This window comes from Molothrus aeneus, chromosome 8 (assembly GCF_037042795.1).
Source record: "Molothrus aeneus isolate 106 chromosome 8, BPBGC_Maene_1.0, whole genome shotgun sequence".
Taxonomy (NCBI): domain Eukaryota; kingdom Metazoa; phylum Chordata; class Aves; order Passeriformes; family Icteridae; genus Molothrus; species Molothrus aeneus.
The window spans coordinates 10,298,989-10,314,792 of record NC_089653.1 but is presented as its reverse complement, the minus strand read 5'-3'; the positions used below and the strand labels follow the sequence as shown (position 1 = coordinate 10,314,792).

General features: G+C 44.0%; 2 protein-coding genes across 3 annotated transcripts in view; both read left to right on the top strand.

The window, feature by feature from the left end:
- Positions 1-6,159, top strand: part of LOC136559617 (dual specificity protein phosphatase 13A-like) — an 18,847-nt gene extending 12,688 nt beyond the window's left edge. Inside the window, exon 7 of the mRNA XM_066554923.1 lies at positions 5,992-6,159. Coding sequence (XP_066411020.1) covers positions 5,992-6,159 — 168 coding nt within the window. The remainder of the gene's footprint in view (positions 1-5,991) is intronic.
- The window catches only part of LOC136559294 (dual specificity protein phosphatase 13B-like), a 23,683-nt gene extending 7,879 nt beyond the window's left edge, over positions 1-15,804 (top strand). For both annotated transcript variants that reach the window (XM_066554390.1, XM_066554389.1), the window contains 3 exons: positions 12,041-12,236; positions 13,364-13,584; positions 14,708-15,804. In XM_066554390.1, coding sequence (XP_066410487.1) covers positions 12,070-12,236; positions 13,364-13,584; positions 14,708-14,934 — 615 coding nt within the window. In that variant the 5' untranslated portion in view covers positions 12,041-12,069 and the 3' untranslated portion in view covers positions 14,935-15,804. The remainder of the gene's footprint in view (positions 1-12,040; positions 12,237-13,363; positions 13,585-14,707) is intronic.

The following is a 15,804-nucleotide window of genomic DNA, read 5'->3' as shown; positions in this document are numbered from 1 at the left end:
TTTTCCTCACAAAATGAAGCTGCTAACCGCAGAACCAAGCTGGGACCAAAGTAATTTTATGAAAAGAAGCAATAGAAGAAATAATATCTTAAAAATCCAAGTAGGATCAGAATCTGGAAAGGTGTGAAGGCATTAGGATCTGTTTTAGTATCATGTCATGGGACAAGGGTGTTCCTGCCCAGGTGGTGGGCACCTGTATTATCAGTTCTTCTTCCATCATCATCTCAACAGTTGAAAGTTACTGTAAGCATTTTGCTTTTGCTTCTTCACTCTTGCTGCCTTGTCATTTTCTTCCATGTTGTCACTGTGAAATGAACCTTGGTTCATAATGACAAATGTATTGCCAGCCTGGGAGGCAGATTGTGGACGTTTGGTGCCCATTTTATAGAATTCAGTATTTAGTAATGAGTAGTGTAGACACAGCATTCATAAGACAAGTGGGAAGAGCCAATTCAGGTTGGACCTGAAGGACTGGGTCTCCATCAGGCCAGAGCAGAGTCTAGAGAAAGCCAGCTTAAGAAACAGGACATCTGTGTATCCTCCAGCTTTTGGCTTTCAACAGATTGGTTATTTCTTAAACCTCTTGATACTTTTAATTATTACAGACTGAATAGAACTGGTCCTAGCACAAAAGTCCCTAATTGCCCTCACGCCCCCAACAAGCACCTTGCCTCCATCAGTTCCAAGGAGGGGTGAAGGCTGTGGGGGAAAAAAAGAAAAGGAGCAATGAAGGCTGGGTGAGAAAAAAAGGTGAATGGATAGCTGAGGAGCAGGCTGGATGGATGAGGGGGAAGGCTGGATGGATGAGGGGGAAGGCTGGATGGGTGAGGAGGAAGGCTGGGTGGGTGAGGAGGAAGGCTGGGTGGGTGAGGAATAGGCTGGGTGGGTGAGGAATAGGCTGGGTGGGTGAGGAGCAGGGTGGTGCTGGAGGAGCCTCTGGGGAGGCCACTGCCACAGGGCAGCACAGCTGCCATGACCATGAGCTTTGTCCCCTCACCAGACAAACTGCAAAGGCACTGAGGAACGTCCTCCATGTCTCGGTGAGGGAAGGCCAGGCCGGGTGAGGCCAGGCCAGGCCGGGTGAGGCCAGGCCAGGCCGGGTGAGGCCAGGCCATGTGGGGAGCAGTGGTGTGGCAGGGCGGGGACCAGGGCCAGGACCCACCGGGCCTACACAGTGCTGCCATGCACAATTAACTTCTACCAGTTCACGAGCTCCTGGTGCACAATAATCTTTGTGAGTTTTCCACAGCTTTCTTTCATCTGTCAGAAGAATGGAGGGGAACCACCACACTGGCTGCTGAGGAGGAATGCCTCTGGATAACTCCAAACTCCCAGCCAGTCTGGTTGTACTTTCCAAACCAATTTCTGTTCTTGTAGATGGTTTATTTCCTTTAAGAAAAGTATTTGAAGTGAAAGCAGCTGGGGAGAGAGCATGAACAGCACAGACTCCTCCCTTCCAGCCCTCTTCCAAAGCCCCAGCAGCTCCTGTGACACCCATACAGACATTAAGTCAGGATAAGAAAAGCACCTCACCCATTGCATTGAAGGGCCAGTTTTCCCAGGAGAACAGGCAGGAGGGACATGGATTTGATCCCACAGCCCAGCCCAGCAACCCAGTGCCACAGCCTGTTAGCACCCAGGCATGCCCTCCTGCCCAGCTGCTGTCCCTCGTGTCTCCCACTGTTCCCAAAAGCCAGAGCAGTGTCCTCTATCTGGGCTCTTTTTCTACTATGGCTGGAGGAACAGGAAATGGGAAGAGAACCGTGTTTGGAAGAAGACAGTATAAAAGACTAAAATAATCACCCTGCTTTTTACTTTAGGTGAGTGCATTATGTCTTGGACTGGTTTGTACAACCAGATTTTGCCAGCAGAACAAAACCAGGCCAAACTGCACAGTGTACAGGAAAAAATGAGCACTGTCACAGGCTTTTCTTATACATAAAACCTGCACAGGAAAGGATACAGTGTAGATCTTTTGATGTATACACCAGTGTCAATACCAATCTAATTAATTCCGTACATTTCACATTTTTCTTCCATCCAACGTGCAGTTTCTTGCAAGTTCTCCCTTTAAATGCCAGTCAGTGTATTCCGTTCTGCAAGGCCCATCTCTGTGTATTTTTAAATCCCCAACATTGTTTTTTCCTGCCATCTTGTGGCAGCAGGAAAAATCACAGCGTTTCACTAGCTGCCCACTGGCCTAAGACAAGGGTTGTCAGTAAAACAGTCTAATCTAGAATTAGATTAGTTGGCACCACTGCAAAAAAATACAGCCCCTCTTGTATATTTAAAAGCTTGACTAATTTTTCCAGCTCCACTAGTTGATCTTGTAGCAGGGATTCTTTGGTTATCCCAGAGCAAAGTGTCTGTTTTGTACACCTTTGTGTTTCCTGCTGTCTACAAAGAGCAAAGGAGAGTTGCATAACAGGTGAGACTTAATCACGTTATGACAGGACTTCATCAAGTGAACCCTAAATATTTTGAAAAGGCTCCTTTTTGCCAGTGTTGCTCTAAGGTCTTCATAGCTCCTTAACAAAGCCATCTTTTTTTCCTATCAAACTGTAGGAAAATAGGCATGTAAAGATCTCCTTTTACTGCAACCACTATTGCTGTCTGGTCTCTCAATGTAAACACCACAAAACCTGCCCAAACATCCTGCATTATTTGCTTAATTCTAAACCAAAACATTTACATTTTTTTGTTAAAAATGCATGTAAGATTTATATAAGACTGAATCTAGGTTCCTGGGTTTTCCCCCCTTTTCCTGCAATTGCACAGAGGATTTTTGAAAATGAATACTTGTGACCCCAACTGTCCTGCCACAATAGCTCTTTCCCAGACAGATGAGGTAAAAATATGAAAATTATATATGATTTTTTTAAAAATTCAAAAAGAAAAAAATGCCAGAATTTTCCCTTAAAATAAATGCAAAATTCAGAGTCAGTAAGAAAAACTAGTCACTACTTACTAAGAAAATTTCCAGCTTGCAAAGAGAGTGTTAATAAAAGCTCTTCAAAGCTTTGTTCATTTTCACTAGCACCTGCAAAAATGACTGCTTGGATTGCAGGCACAGGAGAGAAAGGATGTCAGTGCTATTTATAGCTCACAGGTGACTCCCATTGCCATTGTACCTGAGAATGTCGCAGTCCTTAGTGCATTCCTGCTCCCAGCAGCTTTCTCAGGCCGGGGACAGCCTTCCCAAGGCTGTGCTGGAGGCACAGAGGTTTGCTTTAGGAAAATGGACCATTCTGTTTGCAGGGTGTTCCCAAAGTGTCTGCTGTAAACCACCTGCAGCAGGCACAGCCTCCAGCAAGGACAAGCTCCTTCCTTCTAGCTCTACTCAGCTCTCCCTCTTGGGAGCCCTGAGGCTGCTGCTTTGCTGGAGGCTCTTCTCCCCTGCATCTCCTACCTGCCAGCCTTGCCATCCACCTACATTCCACACCTAGGGCATGAAACAGAATCAGAAAAACAACAGCATAAAACCTGGCTAGATATAGTGGAACCTGGCAATGAAGTGAAAACACTCTCCAAAAACTTTCTGGGACAAAACAAGCCTTGCTTCTGCCCTGCCTGACCAACTGCAAGGCTTGCATAGCTTCAGTCTCAGGAGTGGGGCAGCGCTGTGCTGCCTGCTTCTCACAGAGGTATTGCAGCAGGGCCAGGCAGGGAAACTCCTTCCCAGCGACCCTGGGATTGGGAGCTCCAGGGGGCAGCAGCACATCCCCACTGCCCTCGGCCCTCATCCCTCACAGCCTGGAGAGGCAGCTGCACACCCTGCTTTGCCCACAGCCCCTGTGAAGCAGCTCCTACTTCACTCTGATTTACCTGGCACCCTGGTACCAGGGAGGTGCAACAGAAAAACCACTCACTTGTATTTCTTCAAATTTAAGATAAGAAATGAGGAGCAAATACTCATTAGACACATAATCAAAAGCTGCAAGAGACAGGAAATCCCAGTTCTGAGTCTTAATATCTCCTTTTAGTTAGTGTCATGTGCTCATCAGTGATCAATTCCTTTGTGACATACAATCAGTCTTCTTAAAAGATGACTTAATCAAAATCAAATAATGATTTTAAAGTCAGCAGTTGAAAAAAAAATCAAAAGAAAAAACATTCCCCTCTGCCCCAACAGAGCTGAGAATGTTGCTGGAAAGCTCTATGATATGCCTAAAAAACTCAAGTGCCAAAATAGATCTACTGCAGAGTTTTGAAGGTTGCTATTGATTCCATAGCAAAGAATTTGTACAGCTTTGTCAGCCTTAGAAAAAGGTGCCTTTTTTGTATGTACCCTTTCAAGAAAGGCAAAGCAAGGAGAGCACTTCACTACTTATGTTAAAAGTGCAGGGAGAGACAGCTCAAAGCTACCCTGCCAAACGACTGAGGAATATCAAAACCCTTTTCTCATGCCTTCAAATATTCTGAAATCTTGCAAACCTGACAGAGTTGTCAATTTTGTATTGATAACAGCAGTCATATAAAAATCATTTGTGGAGTAAATCAAGGAGAAGGAAAAAACCCCTTTAATCCACAGTCACACAAATCCATACCGCCTGCAGAAGTCAAAGTGCTTTGGAGGCCCTTTTAATAGCAATATATTAACATCCTTGTTTGTCTTTCCTGAAGCTTGCAAGACATTATTTCCCCACATCCCTCTCTCAGTCTGGCCTCTTTGACAACATTTTTATCAGAACTGACCATAACTTACACCTATTGACAGCCTGTGACGCCAGTGAAGTCTTGGAACAGCACTGGCTGTGACAGCACTCACTGAACTGTTATCAATATCAAGGTCATTTTGTTTTTCTTGCTCTCACTGCAGCTGCAGCTTCTCTGCCCTCAGGGCATGAGCTGCCCAAGAAAGCTTTCTAAGCTCCTCAGAAGCCACAGCCTCTCTGCTCCATTACTGGTGTTATGTAAGATTAGAGTGAAGGTTCTACTATTAGAAGCAGTTAGCTGCATGGTGATTGTGTGCTCCCCTGACTACAGCATCCAGCAGAGTTATGGCTGCTGGCAGCAGGACTTAAGATTAGACAATTTTAATTCAGGAAGAAGCACTAACACAGTTGAGATGCATCAAAAAAAATCCATAGTTTTGGGGGGGCTTGAATTCCTAGCTGTACCCTGGACAGAAATGCCCCAGAGGAGAAATAAAGGGGAAAGCATCACCCTAGGCTTGAAGATATCCACAGGCATTCGGAAATTGTGCTAGGAGCCTGTGGAGGGCAGCGCTGTCTTGCTGGGGATGGTTCATTCCATAGCTTAGAGATGCCAGCTGCTAAGATAATACTTCTTTTTTTATCTCTTTTGAATCTGAAAGCTGCAGATGTAAAAGCTGGTGTCATGCTACAGCCATGACCTGTCACTGCCAGCAGGACTCCCCATTTTTCCAACCAGTGCCTCCATTTTTAAGCCATCCTTTCCTGCAGCCTTAGCCACGTCCGTGGGCAAGTGCTCCTTCCTAGGCTACATGACTCAGATAGGTGGGTTGGGGGAGGTGGGAGGGGGCAACACAAAAGTTATCCCCCCTTGGAATTACAATTTCGGGAAAATATGTGCAGGTCTATTATATTGCAAAGAGGAAATGCTCTCCAGGAGCACTTCTGTAAGGTAGCACCCTCTTCCCAAAAACTAGCAAGGTGCAGGTGAAGCTCACCCCACTGAGCTCAGCAAGCCCTGGCCCTCCCGGGGGCTTGCCTTGTCCAAGGACAACAGTGGCAGTGTGACCTGGGGTGGGGCTGCTGGGAGGCCTCACTGGGGCTCCCTGCCTCACTCAGGGGCCCCTCTGAGCTGGGATGCTTGGGCTCCACCTCCACCTGCATGCCTGTGTCTAGCCATGCACCCCCTTGTCTTCCCACTTCACCTGGGACCTGCTTCACCTCCTGGAGCTCTTCTGGCTATCCAAACCCTGTCTGAAGCTGATTCCTAGCACCTGCCCTGCCCTGTGATCACTCCCTCTACTGAAATGGCCTTGTACATTCCTGCTTTCCCCAGGTGGAGGCAGCTCCTGTGGGGCAGCAGCGGCAGCCCCTCCAGCACCACGGGCAGCCCATGAAACAGGAGCAGGAGGGCTCACAGAGGAAGGAGCCTTTAGCTTTCCAGCCCAGCTCAGACTCCTTGCAGGCAGAAGTTGGTACCTTCCAGCTCAGTTTGGAGAAGTGAGAGGGCCCCATCATAAATACACAAGGCCGGATGTGAATGGAGATGTCAGGAGGGAGACCAAGCGGTGACGAGGTGTGAAGACTCAGATTTTCTCCCACCCTGTAAAACACAGTTGCCAGCGTAGGGTGAGGGGCATCTGCAATCTGAGCTGGGCTGGGCTGAGGGGGAAATCATGGAGGAGACTTTGAGGGCTGCTCCTGCTCTTTCCTGACACTGTGGTTAAAGGGCGGGCTGTGTTTTCCAGAGCCCTCAATCTGGCATCTTTCCCAGGTAGTAAATTCTCTTAAAACCTGAACCAAACAGAGCTTTAATTGTACATTCTGCTTTTCTCTTCCCTCCAAAATAACGGCAATAGCATTTATACGGTGCTGCATTGAACGTGAACCTGCACAGAAGCTGAGGGACCAATTCTGCTTTCCATTATTCAGGGGCACTGCCTCTGGTGAGGCAGATCAGAGTTTGAACACTGAGCTGGAGCAATGAACTTCTACTATTCCCTGCTGTTTGACTGTGGGCAAAATAAAAGGCCATAATATATGATGCAGTCAGCCAAGAAAGCAATATTGCTCTGCCATGTGCACAGTCTACACCAAGACAAGTCCAGGATCTCATTTCTAAATTCCCATAGGTACCTCATTTAAACCATCAGCCATAACCTGCTTCTCATTTTCAATACCACTTGGTATTAGAGCTGCAGTGAACTGCTGGTGAGAGATTCTAATTCCTGCAAACAAGCCCCTGTAGGCTTGCAAGGAAAACAGAGAGTTCCCCTCTCGGTTGCCTGCTAGGTTCCCATCTGGCTGTTTTAACTTTGCTATTGCTTTTAAATGTGCCTGTTTCTGCACACCAAGCTTTCAGCTCTACCTCAAGAGACTCCTGGGCTCTCTTAGCATCAGATTCTGACCAAAGTGTAGAGACACAGACTGGGTCTTCTTAACAAAAAGGAAGATCATATTTCACGTTACAGTATCTAAAGGATTAATTCCACTAACATGATCATTTCCTTGTGAAACACACTTCTTTCCATCTGGAATTTTCCATCAGGAGGACAAAGAACCATAGTGTTACACACTACCTGAGAGAAAAGAGCAACGAGTGTAAAAAGAAGAGTGCAGAGATGCTTGCTGAGAGAAAAGAGAAGAAAAAACAGAGTAGACAGCATTTTCAAATGCATCAATAGGCTGGTTTTCCATTTTTTTCCCTTCCACGTGAATTATATTCTGACCCCATGCTTTGGAATTTTGAACCATTTAGTTTGTCAGGTTTTTGATACAGGGAATTCAGGATATTTGGCTGCAGGAGCTTTCTGTATCATGTTATTGTTAGGTAGTGTTTGTGCTATAGTGGTATCCACAGGCCCTGCTGTGCCTGAGGCTCTCAATAATCTCATGTAAGGACTTGTTACTGAAAGTCCCCATCTGGGCTATCAGCATAACCACAGGCAGAGCTGTGCCAGCCAGGAAGGTGCTAGCAAAAGGGAAGGAGGAAAGATGATTTGGGTCCAACTAATGTCCTATGACTCCTTCTTGGACTCCAGACATTCATTTAATCTCTCTACAGCTCAGTTCCATCTTGAGGAGACAAGGGAACAACCATGGCAAAATGGCAGGGAGTTACAGAAGTGAAAATTTGGGCTAGGCAAATAGGTGGCTATTCAGTCTGTGTTCATTGTTAGTGAAATAAAACATATTTTTCTCAACCAGGAGCAAGCCATTTCATCTTGTTTAATGTTTTAAAATACTTTATGCAATGCAGGAGAACAAATTGCAAAACAAAGTAACTGAATAGAAAAATGGAAATGGTAAATTTTTTTTTGAAATAGCAAAATTAAATATTTAATATCTACAATATTTGAGTGTTTGCATTTTTACCCCCAAAACTTTGCTGAGTTTTTTTCCACTAGAATCTTCAAATGCAATATTAAGTGCTTTAGCCAATTCAAGTCACTAGGGGGTTTATGTGGGTTTTCTCTTTTCTTTTCTTTTTTTTTTTCCAGAGATGTTCAATGGAAAAGGGCAATCATTTCCACTATAGAGAAAGGAAGGAAAAAAAAATAAACCAAACCAATAAACCAAAAACCAAACCAAAAAGCTTTGCAGACTGTAGTATTCTAGTGGCTAGACAATAGTGGGAAGATACAAAGCTCCACTAGGTTGTTATAGACAAGGTCCTGGCATGACTGAGTCCCTCAGGAGCTGCCCCCAGCTGCATGCAGACAGCATGGAGTCATCCACAGCCTTTCCTGGTGCTCCCTGCAGCCAGGCAATATCACCCACGGCCACCTCCAGCCTGGGCCTCCAGGGCAACTTCTGGACCACTGGGGAACCCAGGCTCCACAGGTCAGACAGGGGTCAAAGCTGGCCCTGGCCATTTGGGCTGTACCCCAGTGCTCCAGGTGGGTGGGAAATGATGCAAAATGACAAGACAGTTTTCAAGCTTGTGTGCTACCTTGTGTTCTGTGGATTGCCATTAAAATCTCTGTCCAGCCTCAAAAGTCTCCCGTAGGTTGAATTGCTTTGTTTCTGTTGTTTTACTTTTAAGCAGAAAAAAAATAGGAAAGAAAGATAGAATGATAAGAAAGATAGAATGATAAGAAAGAGAGATAAGAAAGATAAGAAAGATGAAAGAAGGAAGGAAAGAGAAAGAAGGAAAGAAAGAGAGAAGGAGAGAAAGTGAGAGAGAAAGAAAACAAAAAAGAGAAAAAAAGAGAGAAAGAGAGGAAAGGAAAGGAAAGGAAAGGAAAGGAAAGGAAAGGAAAGGAAAGGAAAGGAAAGGAAAGGAAAGGAAAGGAAAGGAAAGGAAAGGAAAGGAAAGGAAAGGAAAGGAAAGGAAAGGAAAGGAAAGGAAAGGAAAGGAAAGGAAAGGAAAGGAAAGGAAAGGAAAGGAAAGGAAAGGAAAGGAAAGGAAAGGAAAGGAAAGGAAAGGAAAGGAAAGGAAAGGAAGGAAGGAAGGAAGGAAGGAAGGAAGGAAGGCAAGCTACTGAGATGGCTACGGTTTAAAAGAAAAGTAATCCTATCCAACTTGCATGGTTTAGATCTCTGCAGAAAATGTTAGTGGCCTTGTAAGACAGAAGTTTTCCCTCTGGTACAGGGATTCCTGCCCTCCTACTCACACTGTTTCCAACTAGAGCAGCTTCTGGGAGCCACCCAGAAGGAGAAGCTTAGAGAAATGTAATCAGTGGCAGCACTTTTGCTACCTCTGCAGTATCTTAAAGTAGAAGGTGGGGGAAAACCTTCACCAAAGTCCCTGGCCTTTAATTAAAAAATTCATATTGCTTTCCTCATTAGTCCAATCATCTGCTATAGCTATTTCCCGGCTTACCCTGAAGGCTCTGCAGAGCACTCCAATTTCAGGCAATGCAGCGCAGGCAGGAGCTGTGCTCTTGGGAGGAGCCATGCTTGTGTTGACACAAGGAGCTCACTTGTCTGACATCAAGCATGTGAATAAAACAATGTTGGTACACCTTTTGGAAAGAGGATTGCTCTATGAAATGGAGTTCTGTTGCAAAGCATTTCCCTGGCTGCAAAGGCCAGAGTCATCTGTGAAGTGTCACTGGCACCAAAATGACTCAATTTTGGGAGAACCTCCTCAAAGTCAGGTCTTAGACAAGTGGCCACACAATCTAATTCTCTTTGTTCATCATCTCCATTACTGTAACTAACTGAGAGGCTACAAGAGAAGTTTAAAGCAGCAGGGTCTAGGAGAAATGAAAGTTTGGTATCCGTCTGCTCCACAACTTCAGCCCTTAAGCATTTGCAGCAACTCAGAGTCAGCCACACTCCTCAAAAATGAGCCCATGGTCCTATTAATCTCCTGATGTAGAAGCTGTATTATCTTATTCTTGATTTTCTTTAACTGCTTCAGCTTAATGTTCTGTGTCGGTGGAAGTACAAACAGGTCATCATGAAGATGCTGGCAGTAGCTCTTGAGCACAGTGCATGACTTCCACAAGGCAGTAAAACTTGTAGGGCAACGCACACTATCTGTTTCTGTGCTATTCTTCATGCTAATCTGGGCTAGGATTGCACAACATACTCCTTTACCAAAGCTCTTGATCTTATATTATCTGCCCTGAAAAATTCATAGGCTTTTATCTCTATATTTCTCTCTACCTCCCTGCAGTTCTTTTCCTCCATCATTAAAAGTAAAACCAGTCTTCTTTTTTCTATGTCTCCCATCATCGTTATTGTGCTTTTCATATCTTGCTTATTAAGTAGTTACCCTAGGGAGACCTCTTTCTTATTGGAACATACAAAAAGCTATAACTGCACTTAACATTTGTGGGGAGAGGAGGGAGGAAGGGGCAAAGGAAGCAAATTTAGACTGAGGACTCAGAAATATATGTGTATGTTCAGAATATGCCTCACATCAACTCCACTTCTTTTTCTGTAAGCAAAAATATATTCTCCCTTTTTTCTGCTTATTCCCCAAATCAGCTTACACTGTTAAAAGTAATGTACATGGACAAAGTTGTTGTTTTAGGAGCAACATCCGTATGGCTGCTGCTGCTGTGGGGAAGACCAGATGACTTCTGAAGGTCCATCTATGCTTGTTTTCTAAAATTGCTGAGAAAATAAACCCAAACTTTAGATTTAGGCATTCAGGCATTAGAGTGAAAGCTGATGCCATATCAGAATAAACACCATTTACCCTACTTTGGGAAGAGTTCTAGTGTGCCTTCCACATTGATTATGACTTGAGTAAGAACAAGCAACAAAATAAAGCTCATGAATAGTTTCAGGGGGCAAGAACAGTAATTCAGGATAATGAGATCCAGGCAGGAGAAATGTTTCTAAAGTCTCGGAAGAGGGACTGCTTGGATATCTTGCTCTTGACTGAGCTTTGCTTCCAGCTGAACCATCTGACCCGGGCTTGCTGGGTCTAAACCAGCAAACAGCATTGCAAAAGGGTTGCCCATATTCCACAGCATGATTTGTGAGGGTTCAGAGGTCTGGTATCTCAGAGACCTGTGAGGGAGCCCTAGATGGATTCTCAACAGGACAACAATGCCAGAACCTTTAGCTCTATAATTTCAAAAATACTATTTTTTCTCACATCCTGGGTAAGTGCCCTGCCCCTCAGACAAGAAAAATGGCCCCTCTCTGGAGGGAAGTAGCTATCACATTATTTATACAAAGTGGAACAGCTCCCAGAGGAGAGATTGAGATAGACAGGCGCAAGAATACCAGTATAGCTGAGTGTCCAGGGATATTTAACTGAGAGAGAAAAAACTAGTTCAAATCCTCTCAATTTCTCTTTCTATACATACAGACATATACAATATATATATGTTTATAGATGCATGTGAAAATCCTTTCCTATGTATACATGTATGTATCTGTGTAGGTGTGTTTAAATACATCACTATAAATGAAATAAAATTGTATGTACACACTGTTTCTATGTGTGTACACATGCACCATACAGATGGCGCTCACATACACATCCTAAGATTTTCACTGTGGCCCTAGAAACTTTGTAAGTCAATTAATTGATGCATTCAATAACTTCCAGTTTTAAGTAATCAGAATCAAGTGTACAGAAATACTCTGGTAGCACTTTAACAAAAAGAGAAATGTTACCTGTGCCTACAAGGTTCATCCAGTCTGCATTCGGGTGGTGCAGCTGTTCTTTACTAATGGTGTTACTTGACAAGAAATTAAATCACATTATCTTATGCTGCTCTCTCAGGGGAAAAATTACATGTCTGTAGAGTCCTACCCCTGAGTCAGTCCTGCTCTCTGGATGCTTTTAGCAACACCTGCAGGCCCTGCTGCACACACTAGTTCTAATAATGTAATCCTATTTGGAGGGTAATGAACAGGTCTACTTTCTAGGGAATAGTATTTCTGTATGAAAATTTCCTTTCAATTCATTTCAGAAAAGCTGTCTCTGATACAGCCTGAGTGCATGCAAAGGAACAGCAAGATGCTTCACACCAGAGACTCTTCATCTCTGACTAGCAGCACTACCTACGAAACACCGTCACTAACAGATCTCCAGCAGCTCCTGTGGCTCAGAGGAGGCTCTGATAATCATGTGGACCAAGTCTGGCCAAATATCTACGTGGGAGATGCGTAAGAACTTATGGTCCTATTGTTAACCTGTTATCAGTCCCTGGGAGGAGGAGGAGGAAAGGGTGTGGTACTACTGAGGAGCAGCTTTTGGGTCTTCAGGAATGTTTTTGTGATACAGGCTTCCAAAACTGATGATGTAAAGAGCTTGGATGTCAAGAAACATATAACATGCAAAATGGTGACTTACTCCTAGCATGTCTGATTTGGTTTTTTATATTTTTGAAACACCATGGATTTAGCAGGGTAAAAATTATTTGTATTCTAGATTAAAGTCTTCAAAGAACCTATGCCAAATTGATGTCAATTCTGAGATGCCTTATGTGGCCTGGAAATTGTGCCTCTAAGGCAGCAGACAAGAGGCCAGTAGACCTAAGACTCAAATAGGGGTAGCAAGATTAAAACCCAGAAGGAGGAATACCCAAATGAATTGTGCAATATTGATCTTGACATTCCAAATCCAAGCTTCCTTTCAAAGATGATAAAACTGAAAATATCAAACATGAATTTTCATGCAAATACCTTATTCTTGTGACCAATAATATTTATTGCTATTTCCTTCCACTTGGATTACTGCAGATTACCTAGATCATTAGCTCATTTTTCCCAGCTCCTCCTCCTCATGAATATATCAGTTAAGGTTCAGAATCCTGTTGAATGCCTATAGTCCTAGTTTATGGTGGGAAGTGGGGTTCACCTAGCTGGTGAACACAATGCATCCACTTCATGTCCAAACCAGGAACAAGGTGTTGCTACATCTGTGCAAACTCTCACTCTTGAGACAAGGTACACTACCAATGAGAGATTAGATCTAAAATTTCCTAAATAAATATTTAAGGAAAATCTTGACCGCTTCATACAGTAAGCCATGTTCCCAGGGATTATCTGCTGGCAGGCATTTGCTTAACTGACAGTAACCCACTGGCAAGTCTGTGCTCCTGCTGTTCTCCACACCTCCATATCACATTTTTCATGTGCAAAGCACTATGTGCTTCTTGAAATTTGCTCCTCTGAAAGCAGGATGCAGTTCCTGCATCCTTCCATAGTGGGAGCAGGCACTAGCTTTAAACCATGCTATTTTTGCAGAATGTTAGGAGCGTTGCCAATGTGCCCTTCATGTCTTTCAACAGGTGGGCTGCTAGGAGCAAAACTACACTTCAAAGCCTCAAAATTACTCATATCCTTAATGCAGCAGATGGACCATATAGCATCAACACGGGAGCCAAATATTATGCAGATCTGCAAATAGAGTACTATGGAGTAGAAGCATTTGATGATCCTGCCTTCGATTTAAGTATCTTCTTCTATGATGCTGCCAATTTCATACGCAAGGCCTTAAACTCTTCAGGAGGTAAGAGAGAAGCAAAGATAAGCTTTGAGGGGAAATTTCAACACAAGCCAAATGACTTTTCATTGCAGTAACAGGCATCAACAGAGCTCAGAATCAGCATATGGTTCAAGGGAGCAGAGACAGAGCCACTGAGCAGAGGATGGTGAAGGGCGCCTATGCCATGTGCTGCAGGGAAGGTGGCTGTGCCAGGTCCCCAGGAGTTGCAGAAGACTGCCTGCCCCCAGCCCAGCCTGGTGGAAAGAAGGGCAAGCTCTGAGACTGGAGTGTAGAGGGAAGGGCAGAGGTTATGGCACTGCAGATGCTGCCCCATGGGCTCATGCTGTAGGGATCAGCAGGATCTGTGTGCTCCCACACATCCCTCCCACCCCTTGCACACTGCCAGGGGCTCCAGCTGGGTATCCTGCCCTGCATGCTGCTCCTGCTCCCTGGGGGAGCAGCGGCACTTCGGTGCTGGCTCGAATGCTTCACACGCTCAAGTACTTCACAGAATTGCAGCTTTATTCAGCCTGTCTATTAAGCTAGAGAAGCAGCAGAAGTTAATGAACTAAGTCAAAAACTACGAGCCTGACCTGCAGCCTGCTGAATTTTTGTCAGCAGAGTTTGGATTAGGGCCTAGTTATCATAATTTCCATTTGTTCCAGAGTTTGCTCTGACTCTGGCTGCAGGATCTGCTGCTTTCACTAGAGTGGTTTATTAAATCCTCAGTTATAGCTCACACTGGGCTGCTGAGATACAGTAAATTTCAACTCCATTTTTACAGGCAGACTATCCCACAGAGTTTGTGGGACTTGCCAGTGATCACAGTCAGGGATGGGCCAAATTTTTCTGCCAAAACTTTTTTTTTTTTTCACAGCAAACTATACTAACAAGTTCAGTCACAGAAAGCTTCTCCTTCCACAGAAAATTTCAACTATTTCACTCTTAGGCCTGAATTAGATGCAGGAGGTTAGTATGAAATACCACCTTGTCTGAGAGGTGATCTTCTTGACAGCATGAAGATCACCTAATTGTCACCATTGCTTTCTCAACTTGTTTCTACTATTTTTTTTTCTCCTCCCTTTGTCTTATCCACTTTAGAAATGATAAAGCACACTCACCTTGCTGTGCCTTTTTGTTTGTGCAGGTAAGGTGTTCGTTCATTGTGCCATGGGAGTGAGCCGCTCAGCAACTTTAGTGCTTGCCTTTCTAATGATCCATGAAAACATGACACTCGTGGATGCTCTGAAGACAGTGAGCACTCACAGAAACATCTGCCCGAATACGGGGTTCCTCAGCCAGCTCCGGGACTTGGACATTAAACTGAACGAAGAGAGGAAAAGAAACAAAGCATCTGCCACCACAGGCCAGTAAGAGAATATTGCTGAACGAAAGAGGACAAAATCCTGCCTGCATCTCTTCTAGATGAACTGCATTTATAAATTTAGGACACAAGTTTATGGGACACCAGGACGCATGTTATTAATAAAAGTAGATTTTGCTTGATCTTTCCATTTTGCAAAGCCTTCCTAGATTTATATTTATGATTGGTTGTATACTCTATCCTTCACTCTCCACCTTAAAACATTGCTGTCTGCTAGCTTGAAATAAAAAAAAAAAAAAAAGAAAGAAAAAAGAGAAAGAGATCAGGTTCCACTTCAGAAATAGCTGTGTTTCAGCAACTAGTGGAGCTCATATCACTTTATGAAGTGTTAGGCTATTTGAGGTGAAAGATGCCATATTATTTATGCTACAGTAATGCTTAGAAGTTTTCTTATGAACTTGCCCCCCAGCCCTTCACTCTCTGTATCTCAGAGGGTTTGTATTTTGAGACTTGAATCTGGCACTGGTTAGTTCTTGCTTTTACAATTGGTGGAGCTCCTGAGTTGGGGTAAGAGGCTGTTTAAAGGCAGAGCAGCTGGGAAACAACGTAAGCCGCTCTAAGAAATTATTCCAGGTATCTCTACAGGCTTTTCCTTTTGGCTGTTCATCAGAGCTTTTTTCCTCCATGTAAATACATTTCCTTGAGCGAGCATTCACATATTGTTCATCTTACATACTAAAAATCCTCCAGGAAATGCTGCAGAAAATGCTTCTAAAGAAGAAGGTGGGTTACCAGCTAAGGCTGGTGCAGGAAAATATTTGACAAAGTTCAATGTATCCCAAATTTGTCTGGCAGTTCAAAATTACAAAACTTGGGATTTTCTTTCTCAAAAATAAAAGGTTATTAACATTGCAACATCA